General features: G+C 43.7%; 3 protein-coding genes and 1 non-coding gene across 4 annotated transcripts; 2 read left to right on the plus strand and 2 right to left on the minus strand.

The window, feature by feature from the left end:
* The first annotated feature begins 1040 nt into the window (after positions 1–1040).
* On the plus strand, positions 1041–9655 carry ACAT2 (acetyl-CoA acetyltransferase 2). Its single transcript, XM_066179115.1, has 9 exons — positions 1041–1187; positions 1286–1420; positions 2575–2756; positions 3602–3719; positions 4511–4654; positions 5691–5813; positions 6494–6648; positions 8713–8823; positions 9415–9655. Exons 1-9 carry the CDS (start codon positions 1139–1141, stop codon positions 9580–9582), a joined length of 1185 nt encoding a protein of 394 aa, XP_066035212.1. The 5' UTR covers positions 1041–1138; the 3' UTR covers positions 9583–9655.
* A 187-nt stretch (positions 9656–9842) lies between these two features.
* On the minus strand, positions 9843–18576 carry TCP1 (t-complex 1). Its single transcript, XM_066179114.1, has 12 exons — positions 18419–18576; positions 16782–16867; positions 15899–16027; positions 15420–15517; positions 14953–15063; positions 14096–14277; positions 13356–13482; positions 12849–13024; positions 11994–12117; positions 10867–11059; positions 10389–10552; positions 9843–10147 (listed from the first exon to the last, which is right to left on the minus strand). Exons 1-12 carry the CDS (start codon positions 18489–18491, stop codon positions 9931–9933), a joined length of 1680 nt encoding a protein of 559 aa, XP_066035211.1. The 5' UTR covers positions 18492–18576; the 3' UTR covers positions 9843–9930.
* LOC136287953 (small nucleolar RNA SNORA29) lies at positions 17460–17595 on the minus strand. The gene has a single exon (XR_010720436.1). It is a non-coding gene; the product is annotated as a small nucleolar RNA SNORA29 (small nucleolar RNA).
* Positions 18577–20334: 1758 nt separating the features above from the next.
* Positions 20335–23279, plus strand: MRPL18 (mitochondrial ribosomal protein L18). The gene is made up of 4 exons (XM_066180471.1): positions 20335–20499; positions 20956–21136; positions 22573–22807; positions 23077–23279. Exons 1-4 carry the CDS (start codon positions 20448–20450, stop codon positions 23146–23148), a joined length of 540 nt encoding a protein of 179 aa, XP_066036568.1. The 5' UTR covers positions 20335–20447; the 3' UTR covers positions 23149–23279.
* Positions 23280–23437: the final 158 nt, after the last annotated feature.

The following is a 23437-nucleotide window of genomic DNA, read 5'->3' on the forward strand; positions in this document are numbered from 1 at the left end:
GGCATGTCCCTTAGGCCATGTATCCGTGAATGAGGAAGGAAGGAGTAAGGACTGAAGATCAAAGCTGTGCAATAGACCAGTTATTTCAGCCTGTGTAATTTTTTTTTTCTTTTTGACTGTGGTTAGTTGCTTTGACTTACTTTCTTGGTTCCTCCCTTTATTCTGTCCCTTCTTCCTCCAGACCATAATATTGTTGCTTCCCACCTGGCATCTCTAGGCTTCCCACCTACATTTCCCCGCAGAGAAACATTCCTGCCTGCCCGCCCTGCTGTGGGTTGCGGCCACTGCTGCAGCCGCCCCATCTCCTTTCAGCTCCCTGGCCTTCCAGGCTACCTCGCCTTTCCCTTTGCGGCATCGCTTCCCATGGAAGTAGCCTGGGAACAGCCTCCTGCTTGCCTCTTTCGTCAGGTCAGATGGGAACAGCTTTTGGGCCAGCGGCGGAGCACTGCCTATACTAATATATACGTCAGGCTTCTACTGAAATTAAAAAAAAAAAAAAAAAGAAAAAAATTAGAAGGCCGAGTTGGGTGTTGGTTAATCTCTGCGCATCATTTGCTGAGCAGATCAAACCAACGATATGGTTTTGTATAGTTTATTCAAATTATTATTCTTTCTTCCTGCTCACGCAGATCTTAAGAAATGCTGTCATGAAATAGACAAACTGTCCTTAAAGCCACAATACGCCAAGAGAGCACTTGACCCGCACGCTTTATTTTGTAAATAAATAATCCAGACGGAGCTGGCAGCCGGCGCTGCGCAGGCACCGCGTGTGCGAGCGGGGGGCACGGAGACGGGACCCACCCCGGCAGCCCCGGCCTGGCCGGCGGATCTCCTCTCTCCGCCCCAGCTGGGAAGGGGCTGGCAAGGAGCCAGCAAAGGCCACCCTCGCCCTATCGATCGCCCGAGAGGGCGGCCCGGCCACGCCACCGCCCGCCCGGCCCCCGCGCTGTCCTCAGGTGCCCGGCGACGAATCCCCTGCTCGGGCTCCGTCCTCCCGCCCCGCCCGGCGGCGGACGAGGGGCGGGACCGGCGCCGACTCCGCTTTCTCTCCGGCCGCTGCCGCCGCTCCGCCCGGGTTTCCGCCGCTCCGCTCCGCTCCGTTCCGTTCCGCTCCGCTCCCACCGCCGCTGCTGCCGCCATGAGCGGGGACCCCGTCGTCTTCGTGTCCGCCGCCAGGACCGCCGTGGGTGAGAGGCAGCGGCGGGCGCGCCGGGGGGCGGATCCTCCCGCCGCGGCCGTGCGGGTGTCCGCGTACTGAGCGCTCCCTCTGTGTCCCCCCTCCCAGGGTCCTTCAACGGCGGGCTGTCGTCGCTCCCCGCGCACGAGCTGGGCGCCACCGCCATCCGGGAGGTGCTGCGCCGGGCCGGGCTGGCCCCCGAGGAGGTGTCGGAGGTGATCCTGGGGCAGGTCCTCACCGCAGGTACGGGCCGGGCGCTCCCTCTCCGCGGCCGCATCTCTTCGGGGATGTCCCATTGAAACGGCTCAGGTTTCACCTTCCAGGGCGTTATCCCCTGCCGTTGGGAACGCGGTTCCTTAACAAAGGACTTGAGAGACATCGTAGCTGCTTCTCCATACACTCTGGGTGACCGAAAGGATGGTTTTTTGGAAAGGATGTTGTGGGGGATAGTTCGGGGGTTTTTTTAATTCCTGAAATAGCCAACAGTGTATGTGTGAATGTCAGTTTCTTTTCTTTGTTACAGCATCCTTCTCACCTTGATCATCTCAGCTTCCAAATTTAACATCCTAAGTAATGATAACCCTGAAATTTTAAGAGCCAGGCCTGCATTTGTGTTTATCTGCAGGACCAACCTGCAGGACCTCTGATGCCACTTGTTTGGACACAAATATTTTGATTTAACGAAAATGCAACTGGCAGGGAATTATTTGTTTTGAACTTGCTCCTGCTTTTTCCAGGGTAATGAATAATCAGTAGAATCATAGGCCAGTTTGTATTTTTTACGTGGAGGAAGGAAATATATATTTTTGTCTTAAAAATGATTCAGATTCCTCTATATTTTTACCTTGCTGAATGATATGCTCCCCTTTTCCTTTTCTTTGCATACAAAGAGCTTTGGCCTCGGGAGACGCAGATGAAGACTCTTTTCTTTTAATATAGTGCTCCTGTTGTCTCCATCAGGATCACAACAAAGACTGGAAGCTTTCAGGTCCATCTGTGCATAGTTGTGCTTTTGGTTTCCATATGAACTTTCAGGGAAAGTTAACTGCTGGTGATGTACAGAAGATGTCAAAAAGAAACTCTTCAGCAAGTAGCAATTTAAATGATTCACATCTTACACATACCACAGCCTAGGGCTCATCTGAAGTAGCATTTTGTCTGACCTGGCATCAAAAGCAGAGTTATAGATATAAAACTATCAGTAGCAGGTATTTCTTGATCAATATAAATGAGAGAGGTTTCTGTTTATACATTACTGCTGGGCACTTCTCTACCCACCAGCTAAAAGTAGGAGCGAGCTCTAAATTTTTGTGGAATCGAGGTGTTATGAACAGTGACAAGGAGGAAATTTGTGTTTCTAAGAACAGACAAAAGCAAAATACTGCCTGTTCCCACAGGTGCTGGCCAGAACCCCGTCCGGCAGGCCAGTGTGGCTGCAGGAATCCCGTACTCTGTGCCCGCCTGGAGCTGCCAGATGATCTGCGGGTCAGGCTTGAAGGCCGTGTGTCTGGCTGCTCAGTCCATACTAATGGGAGAATCCAGCATCGTGGTTGCAGGGGGCATGGAAAGCATGAGCAAGGTAAAGCAGAGGATTAGACTCACATTGTGCTGACGTACTGGGAGCAACGAGCCCGATGTTGAAACCTTGTGTATGTGCCAGGCTGGCACCTGGAGGCAGATCGAAAGGGTCACTGTGCTTGCGAATGAATTTACACATTCAGTAGCACGCTTCTTTTAAAAAAAGGAAAAGACTTCATACTGCAGCTACTGAAAAGGTGTCCTGTAAACACACACTGCATTTGCAATCCCGTTTTCATTTCCATCTAGCCCTGTTGTGGTGAATGATTTGCCTGTGACAGATCGCAATAGGCAGGATTTTTGTATTACAAGAAGCCCAGAGAAGGAATAACTGAAAATGTCATTGTTTGCCAAGCAATTAGAGCTTGGAAAGAAAGCAAATCAGTTTTATTTCGAGGTGTTCATCCCAAGACTGTATTCAGAATTGGGTCTGAGCTGGTGATCTGATGCCCAAGAAACAGAGGGCCTCTTCTGCCAGGGCTCAGCTGCCTGTGCTGAGAGTGGTGTTGACATTCCTCAACAGCAGAGTGCGATTGGGAACTGCCTGGAGCAGGCTAGTGGGATGGGAGAGCCACAGTCATGTGACCCCAGGAATGATAGATTTGGTCTGTGGAGAGGAAACAACACTTGCAAGGTGGTGAACTGCTATCGAGGGAATGCACAGGCAAAATGGCACGCCAGCTGGCAGGGTTTGGAGGGACAGGCAGAGCGGGCAGCTGGAGAGACTACCAGGATTTGGGGTGGGTACCTCCAGCCACCAGGCAGGAGCCTGTCTCTTCAATGGTCTGTCTGAATTGTGTCCTGGAGATGTAGACATCTCACTCCTTTCAAAATACGCTTTTGCAGGCTCCTCATGTCATTCATATGCGAGCTGGGGTGAAAATGGGAGAGGCTTCCTTGCAGGACTCTATAATCTTTGATGGCCTTACAGATGCTTTTTATCAGTATCATATGGGCATAACAGGTAAGTGATGACAGTCAATAAAAGGAAATGGTCAACTGAAAGAATTCACTGACAGGAAATTTCAGAAATCTGAAGTTAAAAATAACTGTGTCAAGCTGTTCTTATGTTGTAGTCATGAAAAAGAAAGAAAGAAAAGAAAGATGTAATATTGAAAGGCATTGAAGGCATTTTCCGTTTTCTTTGCAAAGCTACTGTTCTGGGTTTTTTTCCTGTCTGAGCTAAACTCTCTGCATTCTTCTACATCTGAGAAATTTAATTTCAGAAAAAGTATAAGAAATAATCCTTGTATGTAACTGGAGCATTCAGCAGCACAGATTTACAGGGGGGGGGGGGGGGAGGGGGAGTTACGTAAAGTGTCCTGTGGATATGTGTGGTTCTGCAGCTTCAGGTTGTTGCACCCTGGATGGGATGGTCAGCCAACTGCTTTTCCAGACCCTGCTTATGCAACAGAATGACTTCAGAACTCTTCCCTTTCCTGGAAGTGGTTGTAGAGAGATCTGAGCACAGTAATTCAGAGAAGTAATGAACTACAAAAGCTTGTTTCCATTTGTATTTGGTTTGATAATATCATCTGGGAGGAGATTCCATCCTCAGAACCGAAATTTTCACCCTCAAGTGAAAATACAGTAGAAAATCACGAGTAAACAAAATGAGGAAATCGGAATGAAAACGGTTCAACAAACTCAGCTGCTTGCTACAGCAAAAATTAATGACTACATTTGTGCTTACAATTTTGCAACTTAAAATTTTGTCATTTCCTGATGGCAATGTGCATTTTGATCCTGTTTCAGCTGAAAATGTGGCCAAGAAGTGGCAAGTCAGCAGAGCAGAACAAGACCAACTTGCTGTACAGTCACAAAACAGGGCAGAAGCAGCACAGAAAGCTGGCTATTTTACAAAAGAAATTGTTCCTGTTCTTGTACCTTCTAAAAAAGGTAGGTGTGAATGGATAATGAGAGCTGATTTTAAGGAAAAAATCTATTTTCTGCTATGTCTCCTGTAATCAGTGGATGGTTTCCTACTTACCAAACCTTTTTGTAAGCGTGTAGCCTGTTGCTTTTTTTTTCAGCTTTCAGTGGTTATGTTTTAAATAAGAGAGAAGCAATGCAAATGTGAAATATCTAAGTGCAGCTTTCTGCAAATACTACTAGTGTGTTTTATTGGAGATTGAATAACAAGCTGGACAAAGCACTGACTTACCATAGGCTTGGATATGGTACCAGAATCAGTATTTTTAATTTTCTTAAGAGTCCTGCTGCAGCAAACTTGAAACAGTCATACTGATCTGGCAAACTCTGCCCACCTAGTAAAATACAGAGTGACAATAATTAGGGTTACTAGTTAATTATGTAGTAAGGTTACAAACTCTGTAGATCTCTCAGGGATATAAACAGACCTATTACAATGCTTGAGCCAAAGGTCTGTTTCTAGAGCAGGGGAATTCCCCAGCTCCTTGTGAGGTAGATGCAAATCTGAATTTTCCAAAAAAAATCAAGAATCAGTTCTTCAACAATTCAATTGAACAGACCCTGCAGAAAAAGTCCTGGCATTAGGCTGGCTACAAACCATTTCATGATACCAGTCTGGATGATAACATTTAATGACACTTGACTACTCTTTGTAACAAGATTACTAGAAGTATAATTTTAAATATACCCTCCTGCTGAAAGAGAAGCTATTGGTTTAGGAACAGCAGGAACAATACTGACTTTTGCACAACTAGACAGTGTTTTAGCTGCTGGTGTTTGTCTTAGAAAACCTGAACTGTCTGCACTGCTAGAAGGAGCTGGAGGGTTACAGCCATTTGTTAAACTGCCTTGAGTTGGCAGCTGTCTCCAGCATAAGAATGCCTTGTTGGTTGAAAGGGATATGGTGTATATTCCCACTCAGCATGTTGTTTTTGCTGTCTTTCTGTTCAAGATGTGTTTGTGTGATTAGACTGTCCTGTGAGCATAATGCTCTGTTTTGCAGGTCCTATAGAAGTTAAAATAGATGAACACCCTCGACATGGCAGCAACTTGGAAACAATGGCAAAGTTAAAGCCCTGTTTCCTGACAGATGGAACTGGGACAGTAACAGCAGCTAATGCTTCAGGTTGGTCCATCTGGCTTAAATGAAATGGAAAAGAACAGTAGCTGCTTGTGGCTCAAGGCAGGGTCTCTGCATGGGATAGGGCTGCTGTGTGTTTACTGCTTTGCAGGAAATGGCAGTGTGTTTGACAACACAGGTAGAACTCCATTTTAGATGTGGTGGAGGATGTCATTACAGGGTTGTCTTTTGTATCCTTGTTTTCTACGAAACAATACAAGAGTTTGGACAATAACAGCAATAATTGATTGGCTAGAAAGCGTATTTCCTTTTAAAACTGTCTAAGGGTTTCTGACACTGCAGGTCTGGACAATGGAAAACCACCATTTATGTTGGAAAATGTTACTCCCGTGGGACTGCCAGAAGCAGCTTTTAAACGTCTTCCTATGTCCTTATGATGCCCCTTCCAAAGCCTAACAAATCTGATGTACTTCTTTTTCAGATTGTACTTTGATCCTTCCACCTGCTGCTTTCCAAATAGACTCACAAATGTGTCCAATTTACAGCAATACAGTTTCAAGTGGCAGAGAACAGACTTGGCTGACATGAACAGTACTGACCTAAACCAACAGATGATTTGTGATTTTTGTTTTGTCTAGATTGTGATTTTATGCAAGCAGGAGCAAGTGGTACAATAAAGGCCATAAAGTCCAGCAAATACATACAAGTTGTTTGTTATTCCACAGGTTTAAATGATGGAGCAGCAGCTGTTCTTCTAATGAAGAAATCTGAAGCTGCTAGGAGAGGTCTTATGCCTTTGGCTCGGATTGTATCTTGGGCTCAGACAGGTATAGATCCATCTATTATGGGAGTTGGGCCCATTTCAGCAATAAGGAAAGCTGTAAGTAATCACTTACCTATCCATCTATTATGTTAAAACTCTTGCTTTTAATTGCTTCTTGGTTTTTTGCCATGTCTTGGTTTTGCCCTGTTCTAGAGAAAACTTAGTGGGAAAAAAGTAAACTGTGAAAAAAAGGCTCAAAATAGTATAGTATATAAAATTAGGAATCCTAGTGTTACTAGGCTAGTACCTACTTGTTGGAAAAAGAAAACTCAAATGCATATGTGTATAAATGGACTTCAGAGCATAAACTAGTCAAGTTTGTGGAAGGGTACCTAGATAATGTAGGAGGCTTAGGATCAAATTTCAGGGATGTGTGTAACTAACCTAATTCAGTGATATAGTTCTGATGCTGTGTCTGGCCAGGTTATTTTTCAGATCATTGCCTGATTGTATTTGCAGTAGTGCAACACTGAGGGAAGGGCCACTGAGTGCCATCTGCATTAGCAAATGGGATGGTGCCCTTTGTGTTTCAGTTTGGCCTGCAAAAAGCTTGGAGCTTACAAGCTGGATTCCTTTCAGGTGTAACTAAACAGGAAGGTGCATTCCAAAACCACATCTAATGTGCTCAGAGCATTACTGCACCCATTGATGTGCTCAGTGTTCAGTCCACAGGACAAGGTTCTCAATGTACCAGTGAGCAGCCCTGTTGGTACCACACTGCTTGCTAGCAAGACATAACCCATGGCAGCCCCAGCTGATTATTTGTTAAAGCTTAGCTATGAAATTGAGCATGAAAAGAGCTAAGAACGAATTTGCTTTAATGTTCCTTATTTTTTAATACTGTGTAAAGGCCTTATTTTGTTCACCTCTGAAATGTCCTGGCGATGTGGAGGTCTGACTTGAACTTAGCCAAGCTCTGTGGCTTTTGACAAGAAAATCAGAACTGTAATGCTAAAGCTTTTTCGTACCTTATCTCAAACTGCTCTTTCACATCAAGAGTGCAGTACTTGCATATACAATACAGTTTTAGATTAAACTGTGGGACAGACAAGCTGTACTTGTAACTGCATACATACTATGAAAAAAGGCACACTACTTCATAGAGCATGATCCTAATAACACCAAGGTCATGGCTTCGATCCTTTTATAGGCCATTTACCTAAGAGTTGGACTCCATGATCCTCATAGGTCCCTTCTAACTCAGAATATTCTGTGATTCCATGGTAAACTTTGTAATGTGTGTTATCAAATGTTCACATCTTCCATGTATTATGTTTATTGCTTCAGAATTTTAGAGTACTTTATAGTAAGAGAATGACTATAACACAGTGTATCTTAAGCTTTTCCCAGAGGAATGGGATACTCCATACTGTCTATTTCATCTAGTAGAAAAAGGCTCTCCTCGACTATAGCCTTGGAGGTGCACCAGTCTGGCTAGCCTAAGTTGTGAAACATCATTGCTGATGATTCTGCTGATAAAGTATTGCTGCTAGAAACAAAGCGAGTGGAAGTAAAAATGTACATATGTGAAACATGCCTAAGCCTGTACCAGAGTAGGCAATTACATCACAAGTTTCTCAAGTGAAAACATGAGCCAAACCATCTTCCAAAATAGTCACCTGTGAAAAGCGTTAAGTGGCAGCTTTCAATGTAAAGGCAGGAGAGACTGGACATATTAGATATGGCACTGATCACTAGTGGTTGACACCTCACGATTTCCTGTGTAAAAGCCTCTGTTAAGTAGACTCCCTAATGGAGTCAGACTAAATCCTAAAGAAATTGCTTTTAATCTGTTAAAGCCTGCTTTCGAATCCAGTGCTTGTTCTAGTAAGGGCAGCAGGTACACTTTGATTCTTACAATTGCACCAACCACTCCTACATGTATAAAATCACTCAAGATTTTTATGAGCAGCCAGCATTATTGCAGCTCATTGTCCTGACTTGTCTGACACCAAAGTCTGTAGTCTTCAAGAATTCTGTCAACAATGCTGGCTGTAATTGTTTTCCTTCAACTTTTTTGAAGTTGTATCAAATCATTCAATTTACATCTTATGAAAAGCTTCCTCTGGTGCTAAGGAAGACCTAAAAGATAATAAGGTCCTATTTTTATTGTTTTCTCAGATTGACAAAGCTGGCTGGACTCTGGAACAAGTTGACCTGTTTGAAATTAATGAAGCCTTTGCATCACTATCTGTTGCAATAGCAAAAGAACTCAAAGTAAATCCAGAAAAGGTAATGATTTGTAGGCTGGCATTACTTTACCTCCTGTAATTCAAACCTGTCCCGTTCTGTGTATCTGGACTGTAAGGGTGAGCACAGCTCTCTTGCAATCCCCTTGGTGTAAGCAAGTAGAGTGGGAGCCCCAGCAGGCATTTCCTCACACGCTCTGTCCGCTGGCTTTGCTGGCAATTTCCCAGCTGAACAAGTTCCAACGTTGTTGCAGTGGATTTTTATGCAAATCTAGGCAACTACTCAAGCATACTTGATTCAGAATTTGAAATTGCTGCTGCAAGTATGATTGCCACAGTATTCTTTCATTGATGGCAAAAAGCATGGGTATTATTCTCCCCTCCCTAAATTCACCTCTTATCTTCATTCTGAAGATAGCACCCTTGCAGAAGAAATACTGATTATTACCAGCTGTTGCACTAATAGGCATTTTCTTGTAAGAAGTGATGTTTGGGGTTTCAAGCTCATAAATATATCAAGGACTGGATCTCAGTGAAGTCAGTTATGTTGAAAAGTCAGCTAAGCCAGTTCAATGTTTGTGAGTGTATATTGACTTTTCCTTTTTTTTTTTTTTTTTTTTTTTTTTTTTTTAAGATCAATGTACAAGGTGGAGCCATTGCTCTTGGCCACCCTCTGGGCGCCTCTGGTTGTCGCATCCTTGTAACTCTTCTATATGCACTGGAACGAACTGGTGGAAAACGTGGTGTTGCTGCTCTCTGTATAGGAGGAGGAATGGGAATAGCCATGTGTGTTGAAAGATAAACGTGAGGGAATGAATGAACAGCTAGTGTGAACTAGCTTTGAAACATTTTACTAATAAACTTCTAGTAATGGAGTTCACATTTTGTTTGTTTTGCCTAGAAGTAACTAAGCTTACACCATTACTTTTTGACAGTCAATCGCTGACTTGACAAAGAGGTCAGTAATTACTGCAGACATGCCAGTTGTTAAAACACTACAGCCTAAATTCTAACTGCAAGGACCAAGCTTGCTTTCAAAAATTAAGTTTGTTCACAAGAAAATAGCAGCAACATTCAACCACTTGTTTTATTAACATTTTAGTTATAAGAGTGGGAAGTGTAAGTGAAACAAACATAAATAAAGCCTGAGTTATTCTTCAAGTGCTCCAGACTGAACTGCATCCTCATAGCACCCTCCTCTCTCTTCTTTAGTTTCAGGGTGCAGTTTAATAAGGTCATCAATCCGAAGAATAGTAATTGCAGCTTCTGTTGCAAACTTGAGGCTCTTAGTTTTGACCATGGTTGGTTCAAAGACACCGGCTTGCTTGTTATCACGAGGTTTTCCATTGATCAAGTCAAGACCAATCCTGCAAACAAGGAATGCTGTCAGATGGAGAAACAGTAGAAATACAGCTGGGAGTATGCTGTGTAACTACTACTTTGTTACAGCAACACATACACATTACTGAAGGGCAGGGGTTCACTGATAACATACGTTTGTTTTTTTTTACTATGCAAATCATGGTTCAGTAATCTGGGAAAATAATTTTCCATCTAGGTCACCAACCCACATCACTTTTACTAGCTTTCTAACAAACAGATACTTGCCATTTCAGATTTTTGCGATCTGGGTTAACTTGAGCCTCATTGTGGAATGCTCTCAACTTTGCAACAAGATCTGTGGCATCCTGAGCGGCATTCACTGCCAATGTATTTGGAATTACTAATAGGGATCTTGCAAATTCTGCTATTGCAAGTTGTTCACGTGATCCCTAGAAAGAGGAGAAAAGTTTTCAAACCAATAGCTACAACAAGAGGAAAAAATACAGCCATGATCAAGAAAAGCACTAATAGGTAGGGGTTTTCACATGCAAAACCTGTGTTTGGGTCAAAGACCCATAGAGTCTAATTATCAGACAAAGAATTAACTAATTTCCTTCATTTAAAAGAACCATCTTAGATTCCATAAGATGATTAGGTTTTCATGAACCACAGAAATTACTTCTAGTAGATGAAAATAAGCGCTTGGAGATTCATTGTACAAGTCTAACACATACACACCATTGCTGCTTTGTGCAAGACTTACCATGCTGGTTGCATAATTTTCAAGATATATTGAAAGCGCTGCCTCTACAGCACCACCACCTGGGACAACAGACTTGGATTCCAAAACCCTTTTGACAACACAGAGAGCATCATGTATAGATCGTTCCATTTCATCACACATGAAGTCATTGGCGCCTCGTAAGATAATTGATGCTGCAGTACGAGCCTTTGTACTAAGAAAAAAAGGGATCAGAAGTCAGCTGTGTTGGATGGAATCTTTATTAAAATTCTTGGTAAGTTTTTTTTATCCTAAAGCCCAGTTCAGATGAGCCTCATTATTTCAACATCTAGAAGAAAATCTTAACATTGTTACATGCAGGATACATACATTGTAACTTAGTCACCATTTAATTTCAAACATGCAAGCACCCAGTTTGAATTTTAGTCTTTTAAAGAAAGCTATCTGTCAAAGTGCGATGACAAGATGTTTTCTCATCAAAGAGGGGAAAGTGTACTTGGATAGTAAAAAAGACCCCTTTTGCATAGCCCTCAAGTAAGCTAATGACTGCCAATGTTCTAGAAAAGGCTGTCACATGCAGCTGACACACAAGTGCCAGGGGCAGAGTGGAGCATTTCATCCACGCTCGGGTGACAGCACAGGAACATAAACACAGAAGGGATATTCAAGCAGTGGAAAATTTATTTTCCAATGCGTGTTCTCAGTAAAAGAATCGGTATTTTAAGTCTTCAGGTACCAGACAGCAGTGACAGCAGCAAAAGTGAACATTGTCTTTCACTACAAATGGAAAGATTTAGCTCACATCTCTTTGTTCAGATGAAATTACTCAGATGGTACCTATTTCCCTTTACCATCTCTGAAGGGAAGCCAGTTAAGAAACATTTGCTTATACACAAAAACTTAGGTAAAAACTGTCCAGCAATCTGATTGTCTCATATACTGCAGTTAACAAAATGTATCCAGCTGCAGCAAACGAGATTAAATACTGATACTTTCACCTCTAATTTGCACTGGATTTGTGTATAATTACTTTCCCATGTGTGTAACTACTCCAACCACTTAGACAGCATGAAGTAAATAAATACAATTTTATCTTGAACTCAGCAGAGAACATATACAAAACTGAGTATTTTTAAAAGGATACTTACTTCTTGATTAAAATCAGCTCATCATCACAGATTCTCTCTTGAATCACCTCTTCTGCCTGTCCCAACATTAATGCCTCAAAACTCTCCTCACCTTCAAGGTTTGCAAGGGTTGAACATATAGTTGCTTTAACAAACAAAAAAGTGAAGTTAACATTCAATTCCTGCACATCATCCTTTGCCCACTTCCCAGAATAGGTGTACAGAATAAAACAGAAATAAAAGCTGTGTTAAATAGATTTTGTTAAATAGATTTTTCCTAAACACTTCCAGTTCTCAGGCAGCAATTCAGTATTTCAGTTTGTAACTGATAAACTGATTGTTCCTTTTGTTCAACTTTTATAGCACTTCTTTTTTCACAGCCAGAACAAGTTCCCACGCTTTACCACAATGACAATGGTTTCTTCCAAATTTAAGAACAGACAGATAAAAGTATGTACAGGACCAGATTTTTTTAAAGTATGTATTGAGTGATTTAGGAGTTCTTTATTCATCTTGAACTATCTAAACAATGTACTTAACTATCTAAACAGAGGCTTATGAATGCATGCATAATAAAGACCTCTAAATAAACACAGATTATGGCTCCTGTTTCTGCAAGAGGCCAATCTTGGCAGTACAAGGCAGCTTCTTCTCCTCCCACTGTAAATCTTCAACAATCTAGTCTTACAATACTGTTACTTTGACAAAGGTCACTTAAAAGCAATATTAAAACTAAAAAAGAAGTGGCTCAGCTTAACTCATCCTGACCTTGAATGTAAAGAAGTTGTATTTTAAAAATCAGTTAACAAATACCCTAACAACAGCTTCTACTCTGAAGAATAAATTTATAAACCAGGTATTCTTATACAGACATACCTCCTGATGCCTTAGCAATCCGCTTAAGGTCCTTTTTTACAACTCTTCGTACTGCCATAGCTCCAGCATCAACAAAGTATTTCAGACACATATCATCAATACCTCCAGTGGTGAGAATAACATTGGCACCAGTGGCCAGAATCTTCTGAATTCTTTCTTTGGTAATATCTGACTCTCTGCAAAGATTCATGTCAAAGTTATAAAAAGGTATTAAAAACATACCATCACATCCTGTCAACTAATTTCCTGAGACCTTAATGCAGAGCTTTAGAAGAATGGACCACTGCACAAACATACTTGCATTTCATGAAAACTGACTTAATACTAGTTTTGCCTCCAGAAGTGAAGGCTTCTTCCATTACTATTTGGTATTGTTGGGAAATGTTAATATTCAAAACATTTTTTACCTCTTGCACTCAGCCAAAATTACATTGAGCCACCTCAACTGAAGAGACCAAATCAAGCTTGTGAAACCCCACTGCCTCAGTTATTCAAGCGTCCACACACCTCTGCCTTATCTGGTCCAGCTTCTCAGGGTCTGAGATAACAACCTGAACACCAAGCTTCATTTTTGCTTTCTGCAGGCTGAAGTCAAGGCATGCAATCTTTGCATTAACTATTCTCTTGGTCATACCTGATGAGGAAAAATAAGCAAGAAGGATTTTGTCAAATCAATCTGACAGAACATCAAAATCTGACAGAACATCAAGTCAGCATTAAGATTAAAATTAACACTACTTTCACATTTCAGATTTCTGCTGTTTGCTTCTCCATCTCCAGTTCTGCCCTACTGCAGAAAAATGCCAATCAAGACTTTCCTGTGTTACCTTTTTACATACCCTGTCCCCAAAATGTGAATGACCATTACAATCTGACCTATCAGTCTCACATCCTCTAAGTTGCCCAATCACGGCATAGCTGTGCTAAATGGAAAATTTCCCCACAAACCTGGCACTGGCTCCCCAAAAAGGAAGCATTTAAGTTCCACCAGACCACAATGCTACTTTGCTGACACTGAGCTAGAGAAACTACAGCAACTCACCCAACACTTTGTGGATCACTGCTAGCTGGCAGGCTCTAGTCTAAGAAACACTGGCAAAGTGCAGTATTTTGTGTTCTTGTTTAATTGTTCTGAAACTGAAAACCCAGCTGACTTGCCATGAACACAGCCAGTAAGAAGAGCAGTGCAGGAAGCCAAAGAGGACTGAGCTGACACAGAAGATTTCAGAGGCACAGCCTGTCCTTACCCTGTGAGCCCACCACGCAGTTCAGGGCGTAACCGTTGACAAGGATGCTCTCCTTCTGGCTGCGGCCGTGGGCCTTCAGAACATTGACCGAGTTGATGGGGTACCGAGCCTGACCCTTCTGGTCTGTGTACTTCACTGCCAGTGCAGCATCCACCACCATGTTAGCAAAGAAATCACCGTCACTGAAAGGCTGTTAAGGTTAAAACTGAAGAAAGAAGCTAGTAATATGCTTAAGGGAAAAAAAAAAAAAAGAACAAAATAAACCAAACCATGAACAGAAGCAACTGACAGTGCCCAAACCAAGTTTCCAAAAGACCTTCAGAAAGGCACAAAAGTGCTCGCTCTCCTTACCATTATCTCAAAGGAGTGAGTCATTCTAGAAGCTGAAACACTGATAAGAAAATTATGACAGATTAATATGAAACCTGCATTTTATGTAACTTTTGTTGCTAAAGAAAAATACATATCCTATGTTCAGTCTGCACAAAAGCTAAAAATGCAGGTTCTTCTGTGCCCATGGAGTAAAATTCAACTTTCTTTCCTCTAGATATACTCCCCAGGTACTTCTGTAACATTCTTCCATTCACACAACTGTCTAGTCTCCCTAACAAGCCAAGCAACTCTTAGGAAACAATACCCTTTAAAAGCTATCATGATGTGCCAACCCAGATTTAAATAAACTGGGAAGAGTTTGAAGATGCTTTCCCATGCCAGGTCACAATATCTGATAAACACAACAGCTTCAATACTGTGTCATGTTCATAAAACCTGCTGCCAAAGATACTCTAGCCTACTAGCTACTGAAGCTCTCTAATCAACCACTCTCACTTCACTCACTTGATCAGGTTAAAGGATACACTCCTATAATTTTCGAGGACATTGATGTTTTAGCAGCATTAATTAGGCACTCCCTGCCCAACTCATCTGTGTTAATAACAAGATTTTCATTGATGTAGCGAACAGCTTCCCTGTAAAATAAAGACAAATACAACTGGTAAAGAACCATCTCCACAAAAAGATGAAAGCTTACATGTTTTCAGCTCTTCTAAATGTTACCTCCAAGAACAAAGGGATAAAATAAATTGCTCACCAGGGACAGTAACGTGACTGTCATTCCATTACGTGTTTACAGAAATAGAATTTTTAAAAAACACAAAAAATGAACAAACAAAAACAAACAAAACAAACACCACAAGCAAACCCAACCCAAACCAATAAAAACCTCCACCACCCCTGCAATGGACCACCATATTCCAACTGGCACCAAAACGTCTGTATTAATGCAGTCACAAAATGCAGAAATTCAACTGGATCAGTTTCTTACTTGCAGGCAAGTCGGTATCCACCGATAATGGAGGTAGGGTGAATTTTCTGTTTCACCAGCTCATCTGCATTTTTGAGAAGTTCTGCAGCAATAATTACCTGTTAAAAATACAAACACTAAATACGTGCATTCCACATAAGCAAAATAACTACCCTGTGCAATGCAGAACTAAAAACAGTTTCTGATGTGAGAGCTACCTAATTCCAACCCCCACCCAGGTATCTACAGTCTCAGGCAGGTTTTCAACACTCAGTACCTGTGCTGGTACTTCACCCCTTGCAGTTGTTAAAAATTAGAAACCTCAATTCAGCCTTTATCACCAACCCTCAAGACAGGAAATAATGAAACAGAAGTAAACAAATTCCCTTCTGGAGCACCACTTTGCATATGGAAACCAGAAAATTTCCATTTTTCTATGGAAAATACCAAATCTAAACACTGAATTTTGATATTATCTGCCTATAGAAATTGCTACATACCACTGAGGTGGTCCCATCACCAACTTCTTTGTCTTGCAGGTCTGCCAGCTCACAAAGGACTTTTGCAGCAGGATGTTCCACCTCTAGCAGTTTCAGAATGGTCGCACCATCATTAGTAATGGTCACGTCCTAATTTTCAGAAATCAAATGTGCCTTTGAGGCATATTTCTATTACACTTTCATTGTTGCATTTCATAATGTACATACAAAAAAAATTTAATTATTCTTTGCAATTGTCCATAAAATAACTATTCATACCAAAACTTTCCTGCTTCTTTTTAATCAGGAGTCCCATTCTAATACCAGAAATCTTACCAGTAATACCACTTTCTTTTGACCATAAAAGCCTGTATGTTACAGAAACTCATCAAACATTCTGCAAATACTGGCTAAGCAGCCATGCAATGACCTCCCTCGAACAGAGTATTTTATTACATCAGTGTAGAAAATTACAAACGTTCTTCAATTGCTTGAAATATTTTAAAAAACAAAACATTGCTTAAAAATTTGTTATGAATGACTTGATTTTTTTTGGTTATTTCCCCTAATGTGGAGACCAGGATATACAAGCCAGCACCTGTTAAACCTGATTTATATGGTAAAACTCACTTCTTGCAATTAGATCCATATTTTAAATGGTTACAAGAACTAACCTACAGAAATGAAATAACTGTACCACATAAATTACCACCACAATAGATTAAACTAAAATGATGTAACACACATTACACAGTACTAAGTTTTAACACAGTTCTCCTACCCCTCTCAGAACCACTGAAAAAACAGGCACATGCACATTAGGTCTATGAACCACACTAAGTGGAAGCACTTTTACACAGGAATACAAGTCCTCCTGACACTTCCTTGAAGTAACATTACTTACCCCAATATCATCCACCAACATCTTATCCAGACCAACTGGCCCAAGAGAACTCTTAACAATATTGGCAATAGCAGATGCAGCAGTAACTGAATAAATGAAAGAAATAAGAAAAAAAGTTTTATCTTCCCCGCTTCAGGATGATTTGCAGGTTTATAAGAAATGGTGCCAAGAACTAACAAATCAGAAACTTGACAAAAAGTGATCTAATCTAGTATTATTACATTTCAACCTATCTAACCTGAAGCTTTATCTTACTTTGCTAGGCTTGCTGCTCCTAAAAAAATACAATCTGTGTCAAACCTCATTCTTCCCCCCCTGCCGTTTTAGCTAGCTAACCTGGCAAAACTGACTGACCAGAAAAAGAATGCCTTCTCTGCTGTCTGGGTAAGATGAAGGACAGGACTGAGATCAGAAGAGCAGTAGTGTTAAATTAGGAGGGGTTGGAAGCACTGCTGCTTCTGATTGCAGCAAGCCCTGCCACAAGACTTCACCCTCATTTAGCCCTCAGTTCTGGGCAGACAGAGAACAACGGCATCACCACAATCAATTAGTAAAACATCTTTTGGTCCATATCAGGTCTGTGACTGAAACAAAACATTTACTTCTGCAACTGAGTCACTGAAAAGTGATCTGAGTCACTTCTAAAACAACACAAAGCCTTTAAAACACTGGCTCATTTAAAACTTGTTCTGCCATCTTCATATAGGAAAAAGATACAATCAACCTTTTCCTTCAGACCACGGCAAGTTTTTCTCTATCCCACAAGCATAGCCACTTAATCTTGAAGATGAAAAAGTGGTAGTTAAATGGGAACACTTATAACTCAGAAATCTTCAAAGAACACAACGATTTCTTTTGCTTAGGAGGATTTATGGCACCTTTCTGGAAAAACTAACGTTGCACCAAAGGTGCCATTATCACGTGGAATCTCACTCGTGAATTAAGGCAAGGCTCGTAAATTTTAAGTGGTCTGCCTAAATCACCATCAGAGCTACAGAAATGAATCTCAGTCTGATCAGAAAGCAAGTCTTTGGCTTCTGGCTACTCAGAATCTGAGCTCGGTCTCGGAATTTGCAGCCTTCCCCTTGGCTGACTTGCGGTACAATCCTGAGCAACTGGTAACGTGTTTGAGAGCCACTGTTACAGACACCCATCTCGAGGGCGGTCCCCACTTTCCGAAGCAGGTTACTCCCTGTGCTGGGCAGCGGGGACCTTCCCCAACTGGCCCTTCCCCTACAGAATTAATTCCCCGCGGGCCTTGAGGGCTCAGGCCCCACGCGGTCGGGACGGGGCAGAGCCGCCCCCGGGCAGCAGCCGCCGCCTCGGCCCGGTGCTCGCTGCTACCAGGGGAAGGAGGGCGGGATCGCGTCGCCACTCAGACTCCTGTAAGCGGCGCGGGATGGCGTGTGCTCCTTGTCCGCCCGCCTTCCTCCCTCCATCCTTCCTTTATTCCTTCCCTGCACGGCAGCAGGGGCCGGGGACGGAGGAAATCTGTCGAGAGGAGCGGCAGCTCCCGGGCAGACCGGGGCGGGTGAGCACATGGCAGGGGTGACCATGGCCGCGCCATGTTCGCTCCTTCCTGCCCCTCCCTTCCCCCTCCCGCTCCCCCGGCCCTCGCCGGGGCGCGCCGCCGTTACCGTTTTGCGTGCGGACCGTGTCACCGCTGGTCCGCTCGCCAAACACGGCCAGGGGCCCTTCCATCGCCGACATCTTCCCGCCCGGGCGCGGCGCCACACGCACAGGGAAGGGACGGGAGGGCGCGGATCGGCGGGATGGCCGGAGCGGCGCGAGGCACGCTGGGAACGCGCTCCCCTGCGCGAGGGGGCGGTGAGGCGGGGCAGGCCCCGCGGGGGGCGGGGCCGCTTCCCGAGGCTGGCCAATCCCGGGGCGTGGAGCCGCACGGCCTCGAGCCGCGATTGGCGGGCGCGGCTGAACAAAGGGGCCGCGCGACGGGGCGGGGCCGGGGGCGCTTCCACGAGTTTCTAGAATGTGTCGCGGGCTTGGGCGCGCAGGCGCGGGGGGCTCCGGCCGTGGTGGGGTAAGGATTGGGCGCGGGAATGGTGCCCGCGGCCCAGCACTGGGAAATAACCTGCTTCCCAAAGCGGGGACTTCGGCATCCGTGGCCGTTACTGCGCTTCTCAAACACGCGGGCCATTGCTCAGGATTCTACCCCGAGTCCCGGGGGAGAGCTGCAAATTCCGAGAGCGATCTCAAGTCTGAGATGGCAAAAGATGAAGAAGCTCAGGACCTGCTTCCTGGAGAAACTGAGATTCAAGCTGATATTTTGGGCAAAACACTCTTAATGAGAATTACCTTAAGTCACAACTGCGATTGTGCGCACTTGATAAAGGCACCATTGTATTGTTTAAAGGTCTCTGAGCTGTAACTGTCCCCATTTTCCTACCACTTTTCAATGGCTAGGTTAAGTGCTGATGCTTGTAGGATATGGAAAAACTTGCTACAGTCTGAGGGAAAAGTCTCAGGGAGTGATGGGGAGACGGGGAACCTGCAAGGCTGAGTATGGGCATGGTGTGAATAGGCTTAATGTATTTTGACAAGCAGGTCCCTTGTGGGGCCAGAGGTGACCTCCACAGCCCGAGTTATGCCTGGCTCGTGTGGCAGTGCGCAGAGTTCATCTGCCAGCTGGTGCCAGGGTCTTGAGACGTTAATTTTGAAGAATTAAGGACTTTAGTTATACTAGATATTGCTGAGGTAAGACACACTTCCCTTTTGATAAGCAGAAGCCGGATTTAAGGAACTGATAAATCATGAGGCCTGTCAACTTCTGTTTGTGTATTCTGACTAATCAATAGGCTTCAAGAGTACAATGAAATTATAAATCAAATAACCCTGGGAAAACAGGATTCAGTTGTCACGCAACCCTAAAAGGTTAAAAAGACCCTGTGATCATCTGTGAGCGCGCGTGTGTATTTGGGAGCTATCCCGCACGCGTCGTAATTAAACATACACTTTCTAACTTTAAACTGTTAGAGAGTCCTTGTCCGTCATATCGGCATTAGATCGATATTCATATTTGTTTAATTATTTAGTCTCACCAGGCCTTCAGCCTCCTTTCAACACAATTTGCTCTTAGATGGCTCATTAAATGCGTTTTCAGAACTACAGCAGTTAAATTCGGCCCCAAAGTAGGGTTCCTGCACGGTCATGCTTGCAGGAGGATGCTTTGAGAAGGCAAAGAAGCTCCGCTGTACTTGTGTGCTGCAGGAGCCCTTGGAAAAAAAGCCTAAAACAGGATGATGGCAGTTCTCGAAACACCTATTGCTGCTCTTACCCCCTCCTCTTTCCGCGCCTTGGTCCCTTTTCCTTACACCCGTTCCAGGAAAAGCCGACCCAGTGGCTGGAGGCCGGCATTTCCCAAACCCCCTTTTCCACGGGGAAAAGTTAAAAGATGATCCCCCGCGTCGGGGCAGCGTTTTTTGTTGTGTGAGAAGCGAGTACCATACAAACGCCCTTCCCCGGGGAGGCGGCGCTGGGACGGCTCAGCGAGCGGGGCTCGGCGCTTCCACCTGACCCCGCCGGCCGGGCGGAATTCCCGCCGCCGCTTCCGCGGGAAGCGCCGCCCCTCGTGCATGGCGGTGCACCGGTGTCCCTGAGCGGAGGGAGGGCAGCGGCGGCCGCCTGCGGCTGTGGCGGGCCCGGCTCCCCATGGCGCTGAGCAGCCGCCTGCTGCTGGCGGCCGGCGGGCTCCGTGCCGCGGGTAAGCCCAGGGCCGGCCGTCCCGGCCTTTGGCGGCGGCGGCTCCGCGGCCCCCGTGCTCCCGGGACCGTCCGGCGGCCGCGTGTCTTGGCGGGGCTGCTGTGCCAAGGATGAAGGGTTTATACTTTGTTATTTGGTAGCGCTGTCTCTGGTTCCCTGTGTCCTTCGCTTTCAGGGTTTTGTAAAGCACTGGTCGTAGGGATCTCCTTGTCACGCGTTTGTATTTTATATACGAGTTTAGAAACGGCGTTGGTATACTTGCAGTTCACCTCATAAATCGGGGAAACATGCTGAGGTCTTGTCATTCATCTGTTAAGTGCTTAAAAAAAAGAAAGCGAGATAATTCTGCCCTGCAGGCTTCTGTAAGCTCTGTCATTCTGTTCTGTATTCATTCTGCTGTCAGCCCTGCGTGTTTTTTTAATCATTGGTGGTTTTTTAATCTGCTCTCCCTTGCAAGGTCTTCGTTTAGCATCAACTACAGCCAGACTCAAAACTGAGACTGAAGTGGACACAAGTGAAAATGAGGTTGTTGCCCCAAACTTCACTAACAGAAATCCTCGGAACTTGGAGCAGATGGCCCTGGCTAGGAAGGAGCGTGGCTGGAAGACAACGTGGCCAAAGCGTGAGTTCTGGCACAGGTGAGTCAGGAAGTTACTGCTAGAAATGAAAACTTCAAAAGAAAAAAACAAACCACAAAACAAACCCCATAAACCCTCATACAAAATGTGTATTTTGGGTTGCTGAATCAGTTATCACTTTAGTATTTCTTAATCAGCAGGCATCTTCTGTGTTTGGGGAACAGTGGACTAGTACCATGTGAAAGCATATGTGATCGAGATTTTTCCATCTGTTGTTAAGGCAACAGTAATGTTGCTTAAGCAGCAGCTTTTTAACTCGGGATTCTCTCACTCCTGAGCTTACCATGCTTCATGGTTTTATTTCAGGCACTATTGTAGTCTGTTTGGGGTTGTTTTATGTTTGTGGATTTTGTTTTATTTTAATTCAGTTGTCCTCTGGAAAATAAGTTTATTTTAAGATGGCATTTCAAAGTCTTTATTTTGTTCTTGTGAGGAGAACCCCATCCAGTTTGTTCTTACCAGGAAAGCTGATACTGTCTCAGTGCAGTAAGAAATAGTTGCTCCTAATAAATATCCTCCTAATTCAATTCTTCTGTTTTGTGGAGGCTTATGAGGTACTTTCTAAACACTTACAGATCTCAATAAGTTGTTACCTGCTGTGTCAACACAAGTCTTTAAGGGACTGTACAGGGACCCTGAAGTTTCATTTCTGTTGGAGCAGTTCCCTTCATATATATCTGTTCCACACTGTGCAGGTGTACAGTGCTTGGTTTGGAGGGGGTGGTGGTCTGAGTCAACACAGGACTGTGGTCCTGAGTAACTGATGAAAAGTTGCTCTTGGAATTTCACTCCTCTGAGCTAGCAATAGGAGTTGTGTGAGTCGACACAGGCAGGCAGCTGGAACAACCACAAAACTATGGCTGAAATGCAGAGTACAGTTATTTCATTACCTTGCTAACTGGAGGATCTCAAAGCAACACCCAGGCAGAGACACACAGGCCTAGTCTGTGCAGGTGTGCCTGCTGTTGGCATCCATTTATTAAAGGCATTTAGGTTTACCATCATGCTGTGGTCTCCCCTGTGCTTGTTATGATATCTGAGCTTTGATCTTCTGTTGGTCAAAACAGGGAGCTCAAGCACGTCCACGAGAGAGCCTCCAAGGCTGTTCAAAAACCTATGTTATCTCTACACAGATATTCTACTTCTCAAAACAGACACAGGATAAACAGCAGTAGGCATAATACATGGGGTTTCCCACAATGTTATTCTCCAGGCCCTGGCATTCCCAGCTGCAAGGTCACTTAAGCAAATCCTCCTCACCATTCTTCCACTTTTAACTCTTTTCTCCTAACATAAGTCCTATTTTGTGTCTTCATAAGCAAAATAATACTGTAACATTCAATTTTATTTCATAAAGGGAGTAATTTAAGCATTTGACTGTGTTCTCTGGAAAAGACAAAGACATAATGATCCCGTTACTTCTTTCCTGCACCCAGATTACGGCTTGAGCGGACACAGCATTATGTAGAAGCCTTTGTTGAGCGCTCCAATGGGGATGTTGTGGTATCTGCCTCTACCCGAGAGTGGGCCATAAAGAGACACCTGTACAGTCCCAAGGGAGTAGCTGCATGCAAAAACCTTGGCCGAGTAATGGCACAGCGCTGTTTGGAAGCAGGAATCAACTTTGTGAACTTCAAAGCCATTATCCCCTGGGAACACCATTGTGACTCGGCAAGTACTCATCTCCTTATTCCTTTGGCCCTTTTCTCCTCTTTAGGCATTAATTTTACTTCTCTTCACCATTAATTTTCTTATGTGGCTTGACAACCCCTCCTTTCAACACTCAGGGCAGCTTTGACAAGCTGCAGTTCCTGGTATTATGCTTCTGTGAGGCTATTAACCTCTGCCCCTCCATATAACATGTCCCCACTAATATTTAAGTGCTGCTAGCCTTTTTTTTTTTTTTTTTTGTATTTATTTGTGTCTATCTTTTAAACAAGATTCAGGAATTTGAGAAAGCTGTGGAGGAGGGTGGTGTCATTCTGCGTGAGCCACGAAGAATCTACCGGTAAAATAGAGACCGTTGGGAAGATTTTCCAAAGAACAAGGATCACTTCTTTAGGTTTTTGTACTGACAGAGGGAAGGTCCAGAGTTGGAAAAAGTTGGAATGTGTCATCTTGTAATAAAGTATTTTCAAATGGATGGAAGTGTGTCATATTCTTTATTCTAAAATGATCAACACCTTTAAGGCTAGAATAAACTTACCATAGTTCAGCTTGACAGAAATTATTAATAATTCAACGTTTTAAAAATGCATTTTATTTTTAATAGTTGATTTTGTTTGTTCCAACCTGAACTCT

Source organism: Chamaea fasciata, unplaced genomic scaffold (assembly GCF_029207755.1).
Source record: "Chamaea fasciata isolate MVZ Bird 193981 ecotype frontalis unplaced genomic scaffold, bChaFas1.0.hap1 SCAF_3, whole genome shotgun sequence".
Taxonomy (NCBI): Eukaryota; Metazoa; Chordata; class Aves; order Passeriformes; family Sylviidae; genus Chamaea; species Chamaea fasciata.